General features: G+C 40.5%; 1 protein-coding gene across 1 annotated transcript; it reads right to left on the reverse strand.

Annotated features, from left to right (window-relative positions):
• Positions 1-600: 600 nt before the first annotated feature.
• HSD17B7 (hydroxysteroid 17-beta dehydrogenase 7) lies at positions 601-18,383 on the reverse strand. Its single transcript, XM_075286729.1, has 9 exons — positions 18,237-18,383; positions 15,474-15,677; positions 14,196-14,288; positions 12,692-12,806; positions 9,173-9,367; positions 8,491-8,595; positions 6,544-6,600; positions 4,171-4,269; positions 601-743 (listed from the first exon to the last, which is right to left on the reverse strand). The coding sequence occupies exons 1-9, from the start codon at positions 18,269-18,271 to the stop codon at positions 651-653; spliced, it is 996 nt and encodes a 331-aa protein (XP_075142830.1). The 5' UTR covers positions 18,272-18,383; the 3' UTR covers positions 601-650.
• Positions 18,384-18,874: the final 491 nt, after the last annotated feature.

Genomic DNA, 18,874 nt, shown 5'->3' on the forward strand with positions numbered 1-18,874 from the left:
GCCATGTGAACACACCCTTAGGATACCCATACTTGTAGCAGCTTTGCCTCAGTTATTACCCTGCTGTAAATAACAAGCAGACAGTTTATTCCTGCTAATGCAGAGGCTGCAGCACTCGACCAGGCGCTGATTGTGGGTTGTCTTATGATATACCTATGCCCTATTCACAGGATATGGAATAAGTATATGGTTGGTAAAGGTTCAATCACTAGAACCCCTACTGATCTAGAAATGGACATAGATGTCTTTGGATCTCCATTCTCAAAATTCTGTGAATAATTTAATAGATCAGCAAATAGCTACATACTATTATAACTCATCTCTTAGTCACAGACTAGGCAGACCAGCAGTTTACCATTAAGACATACTGATATGAGACAAAGGCTAATCCTAGTTTAGAAAAAAAACAAAACACTACATGGCTGCTAGACTTGTGTTTCTATGAAGCCAAGAAAACAAAAACACAACACATGAAAAACAAAGCAGCAACTATTTATCTGAATATCGGTTTTATTTCCATGATTTGAATAAAGTCAAAAGACAGAAACATAAAAATTATTAGTAGTACATGATGTGATTCAGTGACAATTAAATATACATAAAATTAATTTTTTTTTTTTTAAAAAAAGAGTCCTTGATTGTTTTTTCCATCAATTCCCAGGCACAACTCTCTTCCGCACCTGCTTTTCAAGGTCCAATATCTTTTCATAAAAACATTGACTAATTTCGTCATCTAGATCCATCTGAACAAGAAAACAGATAGAAATGTCAAAATATACAGTATTTGTGCAAAGTTAAAAACGAGCGGTGTAGAAAAGATGCCCACCCCATTGTATAGAACAGCCTTAAAGGACTTTTCCACAACTATAATACATCTGCCACTCACCTGAGGACCCCTTCATTACATGGCCCGCAGTGTTTTACATTTCATTGTGGTTAAGTACAATAAAGTAGCTACGGTACCAGAAACAATCACTACAACATGTATGACACTGTATCTGGTAGACACTGGTCCTTCATACAGTTAATTGGCAAAGATGCTGGGAAGCCGAGAGACCATCATCATAAATAATAGTACTGGAAACCACTATGAAATGTTAATATGTAATATTTATTTTCGGTCCAGGCAGTATGAAATGTTGTCACACACAAGTGGCTATACAGCTTTCTCTACACCAGAACCCTGTACACTTCAAAAGTTCATATAGCCTCCATGTGCCAGAAAGTGGTGCAGTGGACAAGGACCATATACAGTCTACTGCACCAGTTTCAAGTAATAGGAGTGGCAAAACAGCCCCATCTAATTCATAGCAGTGGTACAAAGAAACTGCAGCACCGCTCCTATTACTTGAATATGAGCAGCCTGCATGCACTCCCCATCCACTGCACCAGCTTCAAGCACTTGAAGGCTGTTGCAACAGTGGATCTGTGCAGGGTTTGGGTGATGGAAACCCGCAGGTCACATACCGATTAGAGATGAGTGAGTACTGTTTGGATCAGCCAATCCGAACAGCACGCACGCATAGAAATGAATGGACGTAGCCGGCACGCGGGGGGGTTAAGCGGCCGGCCGCCATCAAAGCGGAAGTACCAGGTGCATCCATTCATTTCTATGTTCGGCTGATCCGAACAGTACTCGCTCATCTCGAATACCGATGCTAATGGGTAAGTCATCAGTTTGAAAACTCCATTTGGGGCTGGAAAAATCCACTCAAGTGTAAAGAGTGAGCCATGTACCTTTCTTAGTCACTCATATAGGTGCCATGCACAGGTTAGTTCACAATGTTATTAATATAACAGTCATTGAATTTCTTAAAAAGGGAGCACATGACACACGTGAGGGACCAAGAATTATATGATATATGACACTCCATAGAGAACCCTTTAGCTTGTCTGTCACTGGGTGAAGTCAGGTGTGATTCTGATAAAAACTGTACAAAAACAAAATTTAGCGTGGTGTACTTAAGGGAGTTTTCCAGCCCCACAACTCTTTCATACTGAGGACCTATCCTGTATGGCGATAAGTGGCGATTTGGGGCTGGGCCAAGGCCCCATGTTGCAAAAACAGCAGATAAAAACAGAACATTTTTTACAGTACCAGCAAGTGAATGAAATTTTAGTTAATCTCATCCACACACGGAGAAAAAAAAAAATTAAGCATGTTAATTTTAGCTGCAAAATCACAGACCTATTGACCTATAGATTTAATTAGGGAAGGAAAACAGCAGAGAAATATCCAACAAAAATGAAATTAAATGAAACAAAAATTAAATGAACAAAAATACTATAACCCCCTCCCCCCCCCCAAAAAAAAAAAAAAAACCAACACAAATTGTATTTTATTTTTGGTGCGTTTTTTTTCCCCACAGCATTTCACTACGTGGGGAAAATACCTTAAAGTAATAGTCACCCAGAAAAAGCTCACGCGATTTTCAAATGTAGTGCCTGTTTAAAAAGCTTAATAAAGTGCTGTTTGTCTGTCCCATTTTCCTTCTGTGTCTGGTGTCCTCGTCTTGTCCTTCCCTCCCCCCTGGTCTCTCTTGTTTCCGATATTGTGACTAAAGGTTTTTTGGATGTTTTTTTTTTTTTTTTTTCTTTCTCTGTCCTTTCTTTTCTGGTTCATGCTTATTGTGATGGGGTATTCCCCACGTTTTCTCTTGCTTTGTTGCTCGGCCCTGCGTGGCCGCTTTATTAGTTTATAAGTTCTGTTTCCCCCCCTCCCCTTTTTTTTTTTTTTTTTTTTTTTTGATTCCGGTGTTTTGCATTTGTTTCATTCCTTATTGCAAAAATCTCAATAAAACCTGATTACACCTAAAAAGCTTAATAAATTTGCCGTACTCCATTACCTCCACTCTTTTGATGCGATCACTGGCAGAATACTGGCACATTTTGCTTTAGAAAATTTCACAAATAAAATCTTTCATTAGTTTTCCACTAATGCAAGATTAGAAAAATGTCTTATTTTTCTAACAGAAACTGATCACTGAAAACACCATATTTTCTTGATGTTATATGTGAAGCAATGGTTCATCACAGGCCTAAGCGGTATATAGTGGAGGCTGCATAGGTGCAAAAAGCTAATAACACATCCTCTCACACACCTACAACCCATAGGAAGGTTGGATGCCTAGTATTACAAGTGTGCATAGATAATGTGACAGTCAGATAAGGTGCACTTTACTAGTGACACTAATACTTCAGATGGGATATCCAGTACCTATGTGTGTAAACCCCACTGAAAAGGCACACTACATTTTTTTCCAAAACCGCAAAAATCCTCCTCAGGGAGAGTTCACACCTGCACTTGTGTCCACTTTAGGCAATCCAGCTGGGTGTCCGTCTTCTACCCCGAGAAACTCGACAGGGGACGGAAACTCGGCAGTCAGTTGTAAGCCCATGAGCGTTTTGTACCTGTCTGCGGCGAGACCGGTTTCTTTAACCAGACACAAAGTTGGACATGCAGGACTTTGTGTCCAGTTATAAAAAAAATGGCTTTATAGAAACAATACTTGCCTAGACCAAAATGCCTCATATAACTACTGGTCAGAACACTGAACCTGTGCTACGTCTGGTCTTCGCTTCTGGCTCACACACAGGAGGCGTATTGTTATAGACACAGGGGTATTAAGATTTCAAGAACAACTCAGGAACAAACCTTTACAAAACTACAGACTCTTAAGTGCATCCTAGTGCAAGCTTGGTAGATTGCGCTTATGATGTTTGCATGACTGTGGTTGAAGTGATGTCTGTGATACCTAGGAGGTGATACCCTGGTGACACATCGCCTACCATTAGCTTTATGAGCATGTAATTGTAATACACCTTTGTTATATAGGTGTGAATGGGTGTGTCATCAGTATTCTGCACTTGTACAGACTCCACCATATAGCCCTTGGGCCTGTCTGCATTCTGCAATGAACTATAGCTATACCTAATATCAAGTAAATATGGCCCGTCTTTCAGCTATATAATTTATAACAGCATTTCTCTTATCTGGAAATAACACCACTAATGTCATCAGATTGTCAACTATTACAGACCAGCCACATTTATGTGAATAAAGAGCTGAACAACAATACCAGATACAGCTCATGCACAAAAGTAGTCAACAATCTCTAATTTTGTAGACATCCTTCAACTATACACATTGAACAAGTGCCATATACCAACCTTTAGTGGCTTTACATAATTGTTCCCTAATCCTGACGTGCAGCTGTGATATTTTGCCAATGGATCGAGATATTCCGGCTTTTGATTAAAAAACCATAGCTAAAAAGAAATCACATTATTTATTAACATTATAGATAGGACTTTTCAGCTTTTAGAATATCACTATTTCTATTAATCAATCTCTCCACTCCTTACAGGGAACATAAAACAATAGGGTTGTATAAAGCAGGAAATGTACTTTATAGCTACGCTTTATAGCTACGCTCACATCAGTATCACTTTTGTGCTTCACAATTATAGGAGCAGAGCAGCAGAAATAATGGCTGCTTAAAGTGACACCAATGGAGTACAAAAGATCCTATTCTTTATAATGGAGTTTGTTGTACTTCTGTTCCACCAATTTTAGCATGTATATAGCGAGACAGAAAAACTTGAGCACTGAATGTTCATTAAAATGGGTTAGCCATTTTAAATAAACTTTACTCATTTGGATAGTCCGCCCCCTGTCTTCTGTGGACAGATCTCCTGATAACATGGTGACTTGGCCTCATCTGCTGTGCCTGTGTTCTTTTCCTGGAGTGCAGTATGATACTATGGAGGAAGCTGAGTGACGTAATGAATAGAGTTGAGTGAACAGTAAAATATTCGAGGTTCGATATTCATTTCGAGTAGCCCCTCAATATTCGACTACTCGAATCGAATATCGAACCCTATTATAGTCTATGGGGGGAAAATGCTCGTTTCAGGGGTAGGCAACGTTCGATCAAATTATACTTACCAAGTCCACGAGTGAGGGTTGGCCTGGATCCTCCGAACAGTCTTCTCCTTGCAGTGTCCCCGCGGCATCTTCCGGCTCTTCATTCACTCTGCCAGGCATCGGGCCTGGGCAGAGCCGACTGCGCATGCCCGCACTACAAGCCCGATGCCTGGCAGAGTGAATGAAGAGCCGGAAGACGCCGCGGGGAAGCTGCACGGAGAAGACTTCTAAAGGTAGGAGAAGAACCAGCGTTGATTGGCCGACTGTATAGCATTCGGCCAATCAATGCTGGTTCTGCATCGAACTTTTACATTCGAATAGCGAGTGGTACTCGATCGAGTACAAGTATTTAGAATACCATAGTATTCGATTAAATACCTACTCAATCGAGTACTACTCGCTCATCTCTAGTAATGAAGGTCCTCCAGCCTCCACGATGTTATGGATGACAGCAGATCTACCATTATCACTTTTTTTCAGTAGGCATTGCCTTTAGACTGCCTAGTAGCGGATATCCACAAGAATCATCACTACCTTAGCCATTATGATGTCTCCAGAAAAACCCTGACATTTTGATGAAGCTGCTCTATATAAAAGATGGGACTCTAAGCTACACATGACCTGACACAAAGGAAGAAGACTACAATACGCCATCAAAATCTCATCTACATCTAGATGATAGACACAAGATTCAATCAGTAGCAGCTCCAAAAGAACTGCCCTATTGCTATAAGGAATCAAATGTGTCAACTTATAACTTTGGTATTGGCCTTGCTTTACAACCACTTCTTCCACGAGAAAAGAAATCCATATTTTTACGCAAAACTTCTCATCAAATGTTGTGGAGCAAAGAAGCATACTATCCCTACTCTGGTGGTTTCCAAACAGATCTACTTTATTATTGTGCTAGGAGAGAAGAAATACAAATGTCATGGTTATATACAGGATCAGTGGATAATAACACTCCTTAGGGAGAGTGTGCACATTCACAGGCGTATGGAGACTTACAAGTCATTTTCGCTCTACTGGGGGATTATGAGAAAAATATGCAAATCTGTTCTCCAGGATGTAGTTAGGAGAGCAGTGCCTTTGTTTGCTGCCCTCTAGGGGCAGTCCCCTTAACATCATGCATGACTTTTTTTTAAAAAGCCTAATAACATAATGCGGGGATTATTGCCAAATCTAGTATTTGTATTCCAAAAGGAACAGATTCCCAGCTGTGGACAGTGCTGTTTCGATCTGTTGGATCTGTTCATCACAGCGTAGGGATACTAGTTTGGTGGAGTGGGAGACTATAGACCAGGATCTGGGCTGTCCCTAGAGGGCAGAAAACAGAGGCACTGTTTTCCTAATTACATCCTGGAAAACAGATTTTCATATTTTTCCCATGGTTATATACAGTACATTTTAGACAGCTGTCAGATGAACTCTAGTATGGCATACAGCTATCTATCAATTTTGTCTCTGAAGACAAAAAGGAACATTTTCCTAACATTTCTTAATAAGCTCATTCAGCCCTGGGAATCTCCAGTCTAGTATTCAAATTTCTTGAAGGGAAATAATCTGTTCTAATATAAAAACCCCATTGTATACAAATATTCAGCTAAACAACTTACCAATGCTTCTGCACCATTATAAGGAGAAATAGTAAAAGAGTTTGTAAATACACGGATCTGCATGATAAATGAAAAAGATTCATATATTAATATATTTATAATGAAACAATGACATATTGTATGCTGTGTATTGTACCAGTGTTTGATCTTCAAGTTCAAGACTAAATAAGTAAATATAGTTTTAAAAACATAAAAAACCACAAGTATTAAAACTGAACATCTATAAAAAATAATTTAAGCAATTTATATTGCAACACTGGTAAGTGACCAAACTATTAAATGAACACTAGCCTTTTCAGACAACTTAGTTTCATTTAATACAGCATGTGATTGTGAACCAAAATCTAATGAACCCCAATTAAAAATGTTGAAGTTTTTAACCTGAATAACCTATCAAAAACTACATGACAGAACACAGCTAAAAAAAAAAAAAAAAAAAACTGCCGAAAAAAAAATGCAGCAGAAACGAACCACATTTTTTCTGCAATGTTTTTCAGTACATTTTTTTGCTGAGTATCCACTGCTGATTTTCTTCTCTTATTATAACTATAAGGAAACCGTGAGCATTTCCGCAGGTATAATTGACATGTTTGGATGGGATTAGCCAGAATCTCATTTACTTTGCTGGTACTGTAAAACTGTTTTTTAGCTATGTTCCTGTAGTGTGTGGTTTAGCCTAAGGCTGAGGACCCACGTTGCAGAAACACAGCTTTTTTGTTGCAGATTTTTCTGAGGTTGCTGTGAGGTAGAGCCAAGAATGGCTACAAATTGAATGAGAAATATATAGGGAGTACTTATACTTCTACCTTTTGCTTAATTCACTTCTGTCTGACTGCATTGCATTGCTGCTATTAGGTGTCTCCCTTCTTGTTAATTTGTTGTTCCCTATCCTGTTGCTAGGGAAGGCCCATCCATAGATATCATCCACAAACAATACTTCTTCACAGTGAGTGGAGGGGGAAGTTCTGTTTTCACACAGTGAATGGAAAGGAGAGGAGCCATTACTCCTCACAGCCTCCACACACGTCTGCAAACTGCTTGCTCTGTGAAAAGGACTGAACATTCTGCAAAACGCACCCTACAATGTAAGAAAAGCTTTCTATGTATTTGTATCTACTCCCGGATGCTTGTTTTACTATAGATGGGATATTATTCACAAACAGCAAGCAGCTTTACTGCCTGTACTTATAGATTGCTTTTTCTCTGTGTTTTAGCTGCATAAAATATCCATGTATATACCCTGTATTTACAGTTCAGTGTTCCTACATCTCCTATATCATAGTCAGTTGGGTTTTTCTCAGCTATGTATTTGCTATTGTACGGTTACTCCTGGCAGAATTACATTTTAAGAAACCAATACTATTGGTAATGGATAGGGTAGGAGAACAAACTGCTCAGTCTGAGAGACTTAAGCAAATGTGCTTCAGCTATAATGGGGATACTAGCAGCAGAAAAACTAAGGACAATGTGTATCAAGGTTTATAAAGTTATAGAACAGACAGCCCAGTAAGTCCCTGCACATATTTCAACTTTTCATGAAAACTCTGGTATCCTTTAATTATTAACAGTGTGCAGTGTTTTTGGTCACCCCTAATTAAAGAGATTTGCTGGGTTCAAAATATTGAAAGCCTATCCTATAATATACATATTGAGGGCTTACCTTCCGTTTACTAATATGGGACAAAGAAGTGATACTATACAGTGCTGCTACTATATTGTCCAGCGATTCAGTACCCAACAGCAATCATTACAAATTAAATAAGAGGATTATCTTTGGTGTAAATTTGGTTACACTAACTACATTATGTAACAATGTGAAAGAAAAAAAGCTGGTTTTTTTTTTTATATCTGCTCAGTTTCCCTATGTAAAACATACAAAATTAAAATATCTGCTTTGATAATTTAAATATAGCTGACCTTGGTCAACGACATTAAATATGTACTTACCAACCACATAATTGGCATTATTAATGTCCAGAAGAAGGATGGTAAGATCCCATATGTAAGATTTGTCATAACAAGACCTGGACATACCACACTGGAATACAAACCCTGTAGAAGGGGAAAAGAAAAAAAAAAGAATACATTTTTTAACATACTGGTGATTTGTCACATCTCTTTGGTGAAAGTGCTTTCCTTTTCTTCTTTTAATGGCAAGAAGTTATCTAAAGTGGCTTTTGTAATAAATTTTATTATTCAGTTGTGTCTACTTCTATTTTTTTTTTAAATGACGGAAATGACTGCCATTTACTTAAGTAGGAGAGGAGACGCAGTACCAGGCCACTATACAGGGCACAGAGCATACGGCTTCCAGGGAGTAACACATTGCTGTGTAGCACAGTAGCTGTTGTCCCTCCATCCATCAGATATTTATTACCTATCCTGGACTCTGATATCCTGGACAACCCCTGTAAATACATAAACTACTACTACTGTTACCGTGAAAAGTCATTTTACAGCTAATAGCCAGCAAATAAGGAGAATTCAATACATATACATGTCTTGCCTAGTTTTGCTTACGCATAGTGTCTTTAAGTATTAGGGTACACTAACTTATTAGAAAGACTTTGAATTTAAAGAATTTATACAACGAAAATAAGAGTAATGTAAATTAAGAACATGAACTAACCTTCTTATTGTAGTGCCTATTTAAAGACACACTAAGCAGGTCTGTGGCATATTTAGAAGAGCTGTAAGATTCCTGCCCTTGAGAATGCTGGTAGTCTGAGAGACTGAACGCGGACCTTCTGGCATTGCTGGATGATGTCCAAACAAGTTGGGAAGGATTATTCGTATGGCATAAAAGAGGTTCAAGTTCTTTAATCTGCAACGCATAAAAAAACAAAAAAACAATTCAGGGCACTTAAAGGGGTTCTCCAAGAGTTAATACTGATCACTTATCCTTAACATAGGTTATTAATATCAGATTGGTGAGGGTCTGGCAACTCGCATCCTTACCAAACAGCTGTTCAGAGCACAGTGTGCAGAGCTAAAAGGAGACAGCGCCATACGTGGCACTCCAAGCAGGTGATTAACCCCTTCCCGCCGAGGCACTTTTTGACTTCCTGACCAAGCTCGATTTTTCAAAACTGACATGTGTCACTTTATGTGGCAATAATTTTGGAATGCTTTCCCGCGGCTTGCGGGAAGTCCTTCCCGGCAGCGCCGTACTATTACGGCGGATGTCGGGAAGGGGTTAATGGAAATAATAATAATAATAATAATACATTTTATTTATATAGCGCCAACATATTCCCTCACCAATCTGAACAGCTGATAAATATTATATTTACAATATTCTCTAGCAGACATGGGGTTAATACTTTACTGACATCACATACTGCTATATTCTGGGAACATGGGTCTGATAAGGGTACACTATTTTAGAGTTATCCTAATATAGAAGAAACAAGCACAGAATAATGGGTAACACCCACTCTCATGAACATAAATGAGTGACAGACACACACGTCGGGGTCGTCATCCATGAGGGGGATCCATGGGGAATCTATGGCAGGTCTGTCTGCTATCCCTCTCTGTCATCCTGGACAAGATGTCGTGAATATCCCAGATGACCAGAGCAGATGATCAAGCATGAACCAAGCTGTAACTACAAGATTTCCAGATAGAAACCTAACTTATCTGAAGATGTAAGCTATTGACAATTGACTGATATGTGTTATTTGGACATTTTCCCTGTTCCTGTGTTTTCCTTCAAGATGTTTAATTAAACTCTACATTTTTATAACAAGCTGACTCCTCCCATCGTGATTAGGCCTACAACAAGTGACACAAGTCTCACCCGCAAATACAAGATATTTAACAACAGCCATCATTAGTATAGGGCCGCCATATTAACCACTGAACAACCCCTTTAATATAACATGTCTAAAAAGGATATTGATTTCTACAGAAAATACACAAAATAAAATGTTTAAAAACTCCCATAAGGGAGTTTCTCCCTTAAGGCTAAGCCAACACTTGTCAGGCTGGCTGTGTGAAGGCTGCCACGGACATCCCACTGTGGCATTGCAAAGGTGAAAAAAAACATGGAGATGAATATGCAGCAAAAAAACCCTGAAATGCTGTGTGACATGATGGAGATTTGTTTTTTCTGCAGTGTGGATAGGAATTATTGGAATTCTGCTTCTGCATTTTTTCTGTGGTCTGCTACGTGATGCCTCAGCCTTAATGTCATTCTTTGTGCAAGTTAAATAATAATGCCAAATCTGAAACAACCCAAAGTCAAAATTGTTGTTGACTGTTTTAATACTTTATCAAACTTTTATCTGCATTTTTCTTTTAATTTGTCCCACAAGGAGACTTGAACATACAATAGATTGATCTCTTCTACAATAAACTGCAGCCAATCCATTAGACCCAATAGGCTTCCACACAATACTGTGGCCTATAGCTGACATAGCAATCACCTGCTACCCAGAGATTGCGTCATGAAGGATGAGGCAAGGGTCTGACAGATGGAAACCCTTCCCTCTGTCTAAGACTATGTTCACACCACCATTCTGATTCTCAGTCATGGTTTTCGTTGCTGTGTGAGATCATTTTTTTGTGTACCCATATACTTCATTTAGCAAGATGGGTCTGTGAAAATGGACCTGTGTGTCAGATCTGTGAAAAAAATAGAGCATATCCTATATTTGTCATGGGTCCGTGGACACCAAACAACCAAGAATCACAATCATATGAATAAGCTCCAATGAACATCAGAGAGGGACTTTGTCTTAGGCTGGGTTCACATCTACGTTAGGTATTCCGTTCAGGGAGTCTGCTTGGGGACCACCTGAACAGAATACTGAACACATTAAAAAGCAGTTAGCCAAGAAACCACACGGACTCCATAGACTATAATGGGGTCTGTGTGTTTTCGGCATGGTGTCCACACGAATCATGCGGAGAGAATAGTACTGCAAGCAGGACCATTTTGGTCACTGGCTCAAAAAAAGTGCATCAAAACTTGGAACAAATAAAGCAACTTTTCTGCAAAATATCTTTTGGTTTTGGCCTAAGAAAAGCAGCAGCAAAGTTTGCGAGGCCACAACCTTAGTCTACATGCACACGACCGTGTGCATGTAGCCAGGCTGGGATTAAACTAGCACATGTGTTTTGCACTTGCATCCACATCCCCATTCACATTTACTGCTATCAGTGAGCTTGAGGCACAAAACAGACAGGTATTAAACCTTTGAGTTTTGCTTTGGGCTCACTGTTACATAAACAGGCATGTATATATGGCCATAGAAATAAATGCATCAATGTGCTAGCCATGAAAAAAACGGCTAGCACGTGCATGGAGCTTCAACATTGGCAATTACAAACCTGACAGATGAATTTATCTCTTTAATCTCTTCAATAAGGATTCCACCCAGATTTTGTCATCAGACCAGCTCAAAACATTATGAAGAAGGATGATAACTACTAGAAGACACACATTCAGAATGGCACGACTTGGATGAGATGTACCGTATATACTCGAGTATAAGCCGACCTGAGTATAAGCTGACCCCCCTAATTTTACCACAAATAAACTGGGAAAACTTATTGATTTGAGTATAAGCCTAGGGAAGGGGGGGGGGGGATGCAGCAGTGACCAGAAAATTTCAAAAATTTAATTAGTCGGTGTTTTTGGGTGTAGTAGATGCTGGGTGCTGGGGAAGGGGAGGGGGTGTTTTGGTTGTCTGTCTGCCCTTTCCCTGAGCTTGAGGATTGGGTTTTTTCTTCCCCCCACTTGGAATTCAGTCTGGCTGAATATAGGGTATCTGCAGTGCTCTTATTAACCCCTTCCCGACGGAAAAGGAGCACTGTAGATACCCTATATTCAGTAGACCGGGCACTTTCAGACACAGGGATCCCTAATGTGTATGTGTTTCACAGGAATTTTCTTCTTTTGTAAGTATTGTAGGGAAAGGAGTGATTTAGAACTTTTTTTTTTTTTTTGCACTATTTTATGGGAGATTCTATACATTAATATTGTGGCTTGTCATAGACATAAAGGTCATTAGAAATAATATTTGTGTAAGCAGATATTTCCTGAGAAGCAATAGTATGTGGTATTTACTTTCTAGAACAAGTCACTACATGTCCTAAAGGTGAGCAAATATACCAGAGATGCCAAAACGTCTATTGTTACCAGTATAAAATGGCCAAACACGTTGGTCTCGAAAACTTCTTGCAAGCCATCTTCTGTAACACTGTCCTCCTGGGTCAAAAGTCCTTCTCCAGTTGCAAACATGCTGATAGCTTTTCTGTATTGAAACAAAAGAAACCTCATATATATATATATATAGCGTTACAAGCTGACAGAAGAGGTTTCTTCTGGGGCAAATGATTCTAATTTTTCGTGAAAAGGTTCAGAAATGTGATTATTTCAACACTTTACAAAAGTAGTAACAAAGAGTGAATGTACATACAAGAGGTGAACCCAAATCCATGGAAACAAAATAAGATTCAGATAAGATAAGAACACCCATCTGTACACTGCGGGCTGAGGTGGCTGTGTTACGGTTTCCAGAACTCCCATGCCTTTCTATAGGAGTTAAAGAAACTGTATCACTGTATCAGGCCGACACCAGAAAGGTATGGTTTTTTGTTTTGTTTTTTCCACCTTCTCTGGCCTCCTGAAATTCATGGACGTGGATTCCGTACAGAAAGACTATCAGTTTAAAGGGGGTTGTCTACGAATTTCAGGACTTAGGGAGGGGGCCGGGGAAGGTGAAAAACAAAGATACTTACTTGTATTGTGTCTGCTAGTGATTTTTTTGGCCCAGCATGTGACGTGCTATCACCAGATCCTTTCCTGTAGCCGCTGAGACTGTTGATTGGCCTCAGCGGTCACATGCAGTGACAAAGACACGATATACGCTATACCAAACAGCAGTGGCAGACACCGAAGCTTTAGGAATAGGCGAGAAGGATTTTTTGTTTGTTTGTTTTGTTTTTTTCCTTCCCTGGCTTCCTTCCTGAGTCTTGAAATTCATAGAAAACCCCTTTAAATTCATAGTCTTTCTGCATGGAATCCACAACAAATTGAGCATACTGCAGAATATATAGTGTGGTTTAATCCCTTCGTGACATTTGATGTGCACATACATTATTATGTCAGTGAAAACTGAAGGGGTTGAAGAGATGAGCCCACTTCTGTATATAGCGAAGGCACCCGCCAGTGACAGCTGTGAACAGGTCCAGCACCAATCACAGTTGCTAACCTTAGATCCAATGGGCAACTGTAACTGCAGCACATGGTCACAACCATCTTGGACCCAATTTCCTCAGTCAGGTACATTAGGGCATATAAGATGGGAGAATGGTGAATATTGTGGAATATACTGTATTACATTGCAGAAGTACTGCAGTATAATGTATGAATGATCAACCCCATAGAGGGATTAATATAAAGGCTATAAAAACTTAAGAAAATATTTTCCCCAAAAATTTTAAATAATTCAACCCCCTTCCCCCTTTCAATTTTAAACTTAAAAAAAAAAAAAAAAAAAAAAAAAAAATGGTTTCACGACATCTAAAAATGTCCAAAAATATTAAACTAAATAAATTCTACTAACAATATTTATCCCGTACACTGAACACCATAACAGGACATTAAAATGTGCAAAACAACATTTTGGTTTCTACTTTACCTTGAAAAAAGACCTTTCACAAAGGCTTTGAGGCTTATTTGAGGATTTGGCATTATACCAGCATTCAGATATAAATAGTCAATCTGTTTATACCTATGAGGGAAGAAAAATACATTTGAGAAACTATTTGTACTTACTAAACCATATACATACATATGTATATATCACTAACTTCTATAACCTAACCTATATGCATTAAAAAGCGGTTAGCTAAGAAACCACATAGACCCCATAGACTATAATGACAGTCAGTCAGGAACGTCCTTCCTCACAGCAGCGCCTATAGCGCTGTACTGTGAGAGAGGTGAGGAACGCCTCCCTCCCCTCCTGATAGCACTCGTCCATAGACGAGTACTGGGGGAGCTCTCACAGTACAGCACTATAGGCGCTGCTGTGAGGAAGGGCGTTCCTGACCTGGGGCACAGATCGTGAAAGCCGATAGTGCGCTGAACTCAGCGCACTGTCGGCTTTTTAGCGGTATATAAAACCGCATGTGCCCGATCTGATGAAAGGTCCTCTTTAAGTAAAAGAACAATTTTAGTACACTTCTCTTTTTATATGCTACAACACCTATATATGTCATACCATTGAATTATAATTTTGGTTATTCACATATTGGCAATGCTGACTGGATAGTGTAGATTTTAGACATATCTTTAGTCTATGACAGTGTGAGACAGAATGACATGGATGAATAATAATTGAAATGATCAATGTGAGTAAATTTACACCAATAAATGGAGCGGACTTTTGTTTTTAGTTATTGTTCGATTAATTGCCAAGCCTTATCAGTAAACTAAGGTATTAAGTGATACTAGTTAAGACAAGTGTATTTTGTGTACCATAGAAACTCAGTCTAAATAGCTGTTATCAAAGTCTTTATCTTTAGGTTATGCAGAGAAAACCATAATGTTCATGCCAAGCCAATACCAAGTATTGTCCTCCATGGCTATTATAAAAATGTTAAATACTGACTATATATACTATATAAACACAGAGTGGAGGTGCCACCAACAAGTAGCTGCTTTCACTCTATGTGGTTGCTATTCCCTTTCATGTAACACTATTACACTGTAGCAATCCCTTGATAACAGCAAATTCTCCAAACAAAATCAGTTGTAGGCCAGGGGTTTTAGGAACTGGACCCTGGACAAATGTACCAGACTACAGAAGTAGGTAATACTCAACTGAAGGATACTGAATGAACATGAGGCATGGAAGCTTGAAATACATGGAAACATAATATGCATGGAAACCTATTCAGCCTTTCATACTTGCCTTTCTCGCAGTATTTTTGCTCCTTGTAACACTGATTTTACGCTACCAACATCAATTTGGACGATGCCGACATCAGCCGATGGGTGAGATGATAGCAGAGCAGAACGGGCAGCTTTAGCTCGCTGCATATTTCGGCAGGCCAAGCATAAACGGATCTGTGCATCTTGAGAAAGAAGCCTCTCACAAAGAGCCAAACCAATTCCACTGAAATGTAGAACAATACAAGCACTAAAATAATCACTGCTGAGAGGGCACAAAACACAGTCCTAGAAGTTAAAGGGATCCTATCATTCAGATGGCATTTTTTGTGTCTAACACGTCAGAATAGCCTTAAAGGGGCTCTATCAGCAAAATCATGCTGATAGAGCCCCACATATGCGTGCATAGCCTTTAAAAAGGCTATTCAGGCACTGTAAAAGTTAAATTAAACTACCCCCCCCGTTTTAAAATAATAACTTAAAAAATAATGTGCTCTACTTACGGAACGTGCACCCTGGGCGGGCATTCAGGGTGCGCCGTCTTCTTCTTCCCCGCCTCTTCTTCCTCTGACGTCTTCGGGTGCCGTCCTCCTCCGGCGCTTGCACGCGGACACTGATAAAAAAAAATAGCCCGGGCGCATGCGCAGTAGCACGCGGCTTCTACTACAGCTACTGCGCATGCGCCCGGGCTATTTTTTTTTTATCAGTGTCTGCGAGCAAGCGCCGGAGGAGGATGGGACCCGAAGACATCGGAGGAAGAAGAGGCGGGGAAGAAGATGAAGACACACCCTGAATGCCCGCCCAGGGTGCACGTTCCGTAAGTAGAGAACATTCTTTTTTAAGTTATCATTTTAAAACGGGGGGGTAGTTTAATTTAACTTTTACAGTGCCTGAATAGCCTTTTTAAAGGCTATGCACGCATATGTGGGGCTCTAGCAGCATGATTTTGCTGATAGAGCCCCTTTAAGAAAGGGTATTCGTCTCCTACCTTTAGTTGTCTTCTCCGCGCCGCTGTTCCGTAGAAATACCGGTTTTCCGCTGGTGTGCAAATGGTTCTCTCGCAGCTCTGGGGGCGGGCCCCAGCAATGAAATGGCACTGGGGGGCGTCCCCAATGCTGCAATCGAACTCTCCAGGGCTGCCTCCATCTTCTTCAGGAACATAATCATCCTGTGTCTTCTTCTGGCGAAATTGGTGAAACTTGTAGGCCTGGGGCAGAGCCGACTGCGCATGCCCACAGGCCACAAGAAAATGGCCGCTTACACAGTAAGTAAGCGGCCATTTTCTTGAGGCCTGTGGGCATGCACAGTCGGCTCTGCGGAGAAGACATCTAAAGGTAGGAGACGAATTTATAATAAATAGCCTATATATTATATATAAATAGCCTTTCTTAAGGCTATTCCGACATGTTAGGCACAAAAAAATGCCATCTGAATGATAGGATCCCTTTAATTTCAAAGCTTCTTGTTACATCACCAGTACTATATAGACATATATAGTGCCGCTACCACCATGTAACTACACTCATACACAGGCCAAGGACTTTGCACATGTGTTGCTAAAGTCCTTACAGGTTGTGTTCATGACTGCAAGGCCATTCACCACTTTACATATTGCACAGTGATGTCATCCATGTTATATAATGTTAAAACACACTAGCCAAGATGTAATAATAGTTAGACCGTGTAAGTTTAGACAGGTTAGATTCACAACTGCTCTATGTTCTGGGTCCCCATCCCGAATTCGCTTGAAAAAAAACAGGAGTTTTCTCTCCGCCTTTTTTGGGCGTTAATTCAGTGAACCCCATTATAATCCGGGGGGGGGGGGGGGGGGGGTGGATTCCCACAGGTAACTGCTATTTAAGCGCATTAGCTTTCCATTTTTTGGGTCCCCAAGCAGACCCGAAGAACATAAAACCAAACGCTAGTGTGAAAGACAGTCTAAAAATATGAAGCATTTTCACAGCGGCTGATGTTGGAATATATATGTAGCGTAACTTTACATCGTCTATACTATGTTTATACCAACTTTTAGAGGACTTACTTTGAGCCAGAATTTTTTACACTATTTGGGAGCATTGTGACACACTTAAGCCACACCCCTTTTTCTGGCAATCACAGGTCTAGCCTATTGAATAATGTTAGGCCAGACTAGATATGCTATATTTATGCCAGTGACCAGTCTTAATCACAGTAGAAAATATGAGGTCCCATGTTCTTTCCTCAGGCTGCTGAATGGCCTCTGTGGTCACATGTGGTGGAGACTTCCATTGGAAGATGCCACAGGACCGGATGGTGGCAGGGGCAGGTGGGTATAAGTTTTTATTTCCCCTTCCCCGGTCTCCAGATCAAAAAAAAAAAAAAGTTTTTCCTGGATCACCCGTCTAAGATGCCACACTACAACAAAAGCGTACTAGAACTATTCTGCAGTTTCAGCACCAGAGACCCAGGACGCAGCCATGGAATACACATCGGATTATTATTGCCATGTACTGAGGATGAGCTGGCTCTCCATTCATTTGTATAGGACTGCCAGAGACAGCCAAAGTAGCTCTATACCCAGCAGTCCATAGAAATGAATGGAACATGCGCGACCACCCCGATCTCTGGGTCAGACACCCCCAATCTGTCACATATTCACCAGCCTGTGGATTAGTCGTACACAAACAGATGTGCCTTATGGGACTTTGTGCTTAACCCCGAATGGCATGAGACACCCAGAGCGCAGCGGACACACAGAAGCAATTACTGCCGTCCTGCACAGGCGCCTGCTGCAGCCTCCTCTCACCTGTTGGCTCCGGTGACCACCACGACTTTCCTCATAGCGGCGCTTCCTCTTACACTACACTGTCAGGAAGCGACCACACACAGGCACACAAGAGGCGGGCCTCGCAACCAAACTCCGGCAGCCATAGCACTGCCCACTGCCCTATAGAGGCCGAGACACAGGGGAAACGGGAGGGATCGCGTCCTACAGCTCTACTGCAGGTATGATGTGAGGATCACACGATGGGCGGGGCTCACAATAGACGCAGCCAATCAGCTACGACTCACGATGGTGAGGCGTCGTCCGACTCTGAGGGGCGGAGCTGCTGTGTATTGTCAACCGAACTGCAAGTGTGTACAGCCGGTGTGTGAGGGCTGGTGACTGTATATAGTCTGGTTATTACAGTGTACATTGTAAGGTGTATGTGTGTGAGGACTGGTGACTGTATATAGTCTGGTTATTACAGTGTACATTGTAAGGTATATGTGTGTGAGGGCTGGTGACTGTATATAGTCTGGTTATTGCAGTGTACATTGTAAGGTATATGTGTGTGAGGACTGGTGACTGTATATAGTCTGGTTATTGCAGTGTACATTGTAAGGTATATGTGTGTGAGGACTGGTGACTGTATATAGTCTGGTTATTACAGTCTACATTGT

Source organism: Leptodactylus fuscus, chromosome 9, assembly GCF_031893055.1.
Source record: "Leptodactylus fuscus isolate aLepFus1 chromosome 9, aLepFus1.hap2, whole genome shotgun sequence".
Lineage (NCBI taxonomy): Eukaryota > Metazoa > Chordata > Amphibia > Anura > Leptodactylidae > Leptodactylus > Leptodactylus fuscus.

Bases quoted from the DNA above. Each gene is read 5' to 3' on its own strand.
- HSD17B7 (XM_075286729.1), bottom strand. From the start codon at position 18,271: ATGAGGAAAGTCGTGGTGGTCACCGGAGCCAACAG. The intron at 9,368-12,691 runs GTAACAATAGAC...TATGCGTTGCAG, and splicing joins TGTTTGGCCATTTTATACTG to ATTAAAGAACTTGAACCTCT. The intron at 8,596-9,172 runs GTTAGTTCATGT...CCCCTTCTACAG, and splicing joins ATAGGCACTACAATAAGAAG to GGTTTGTATTCCAGTGTGGT.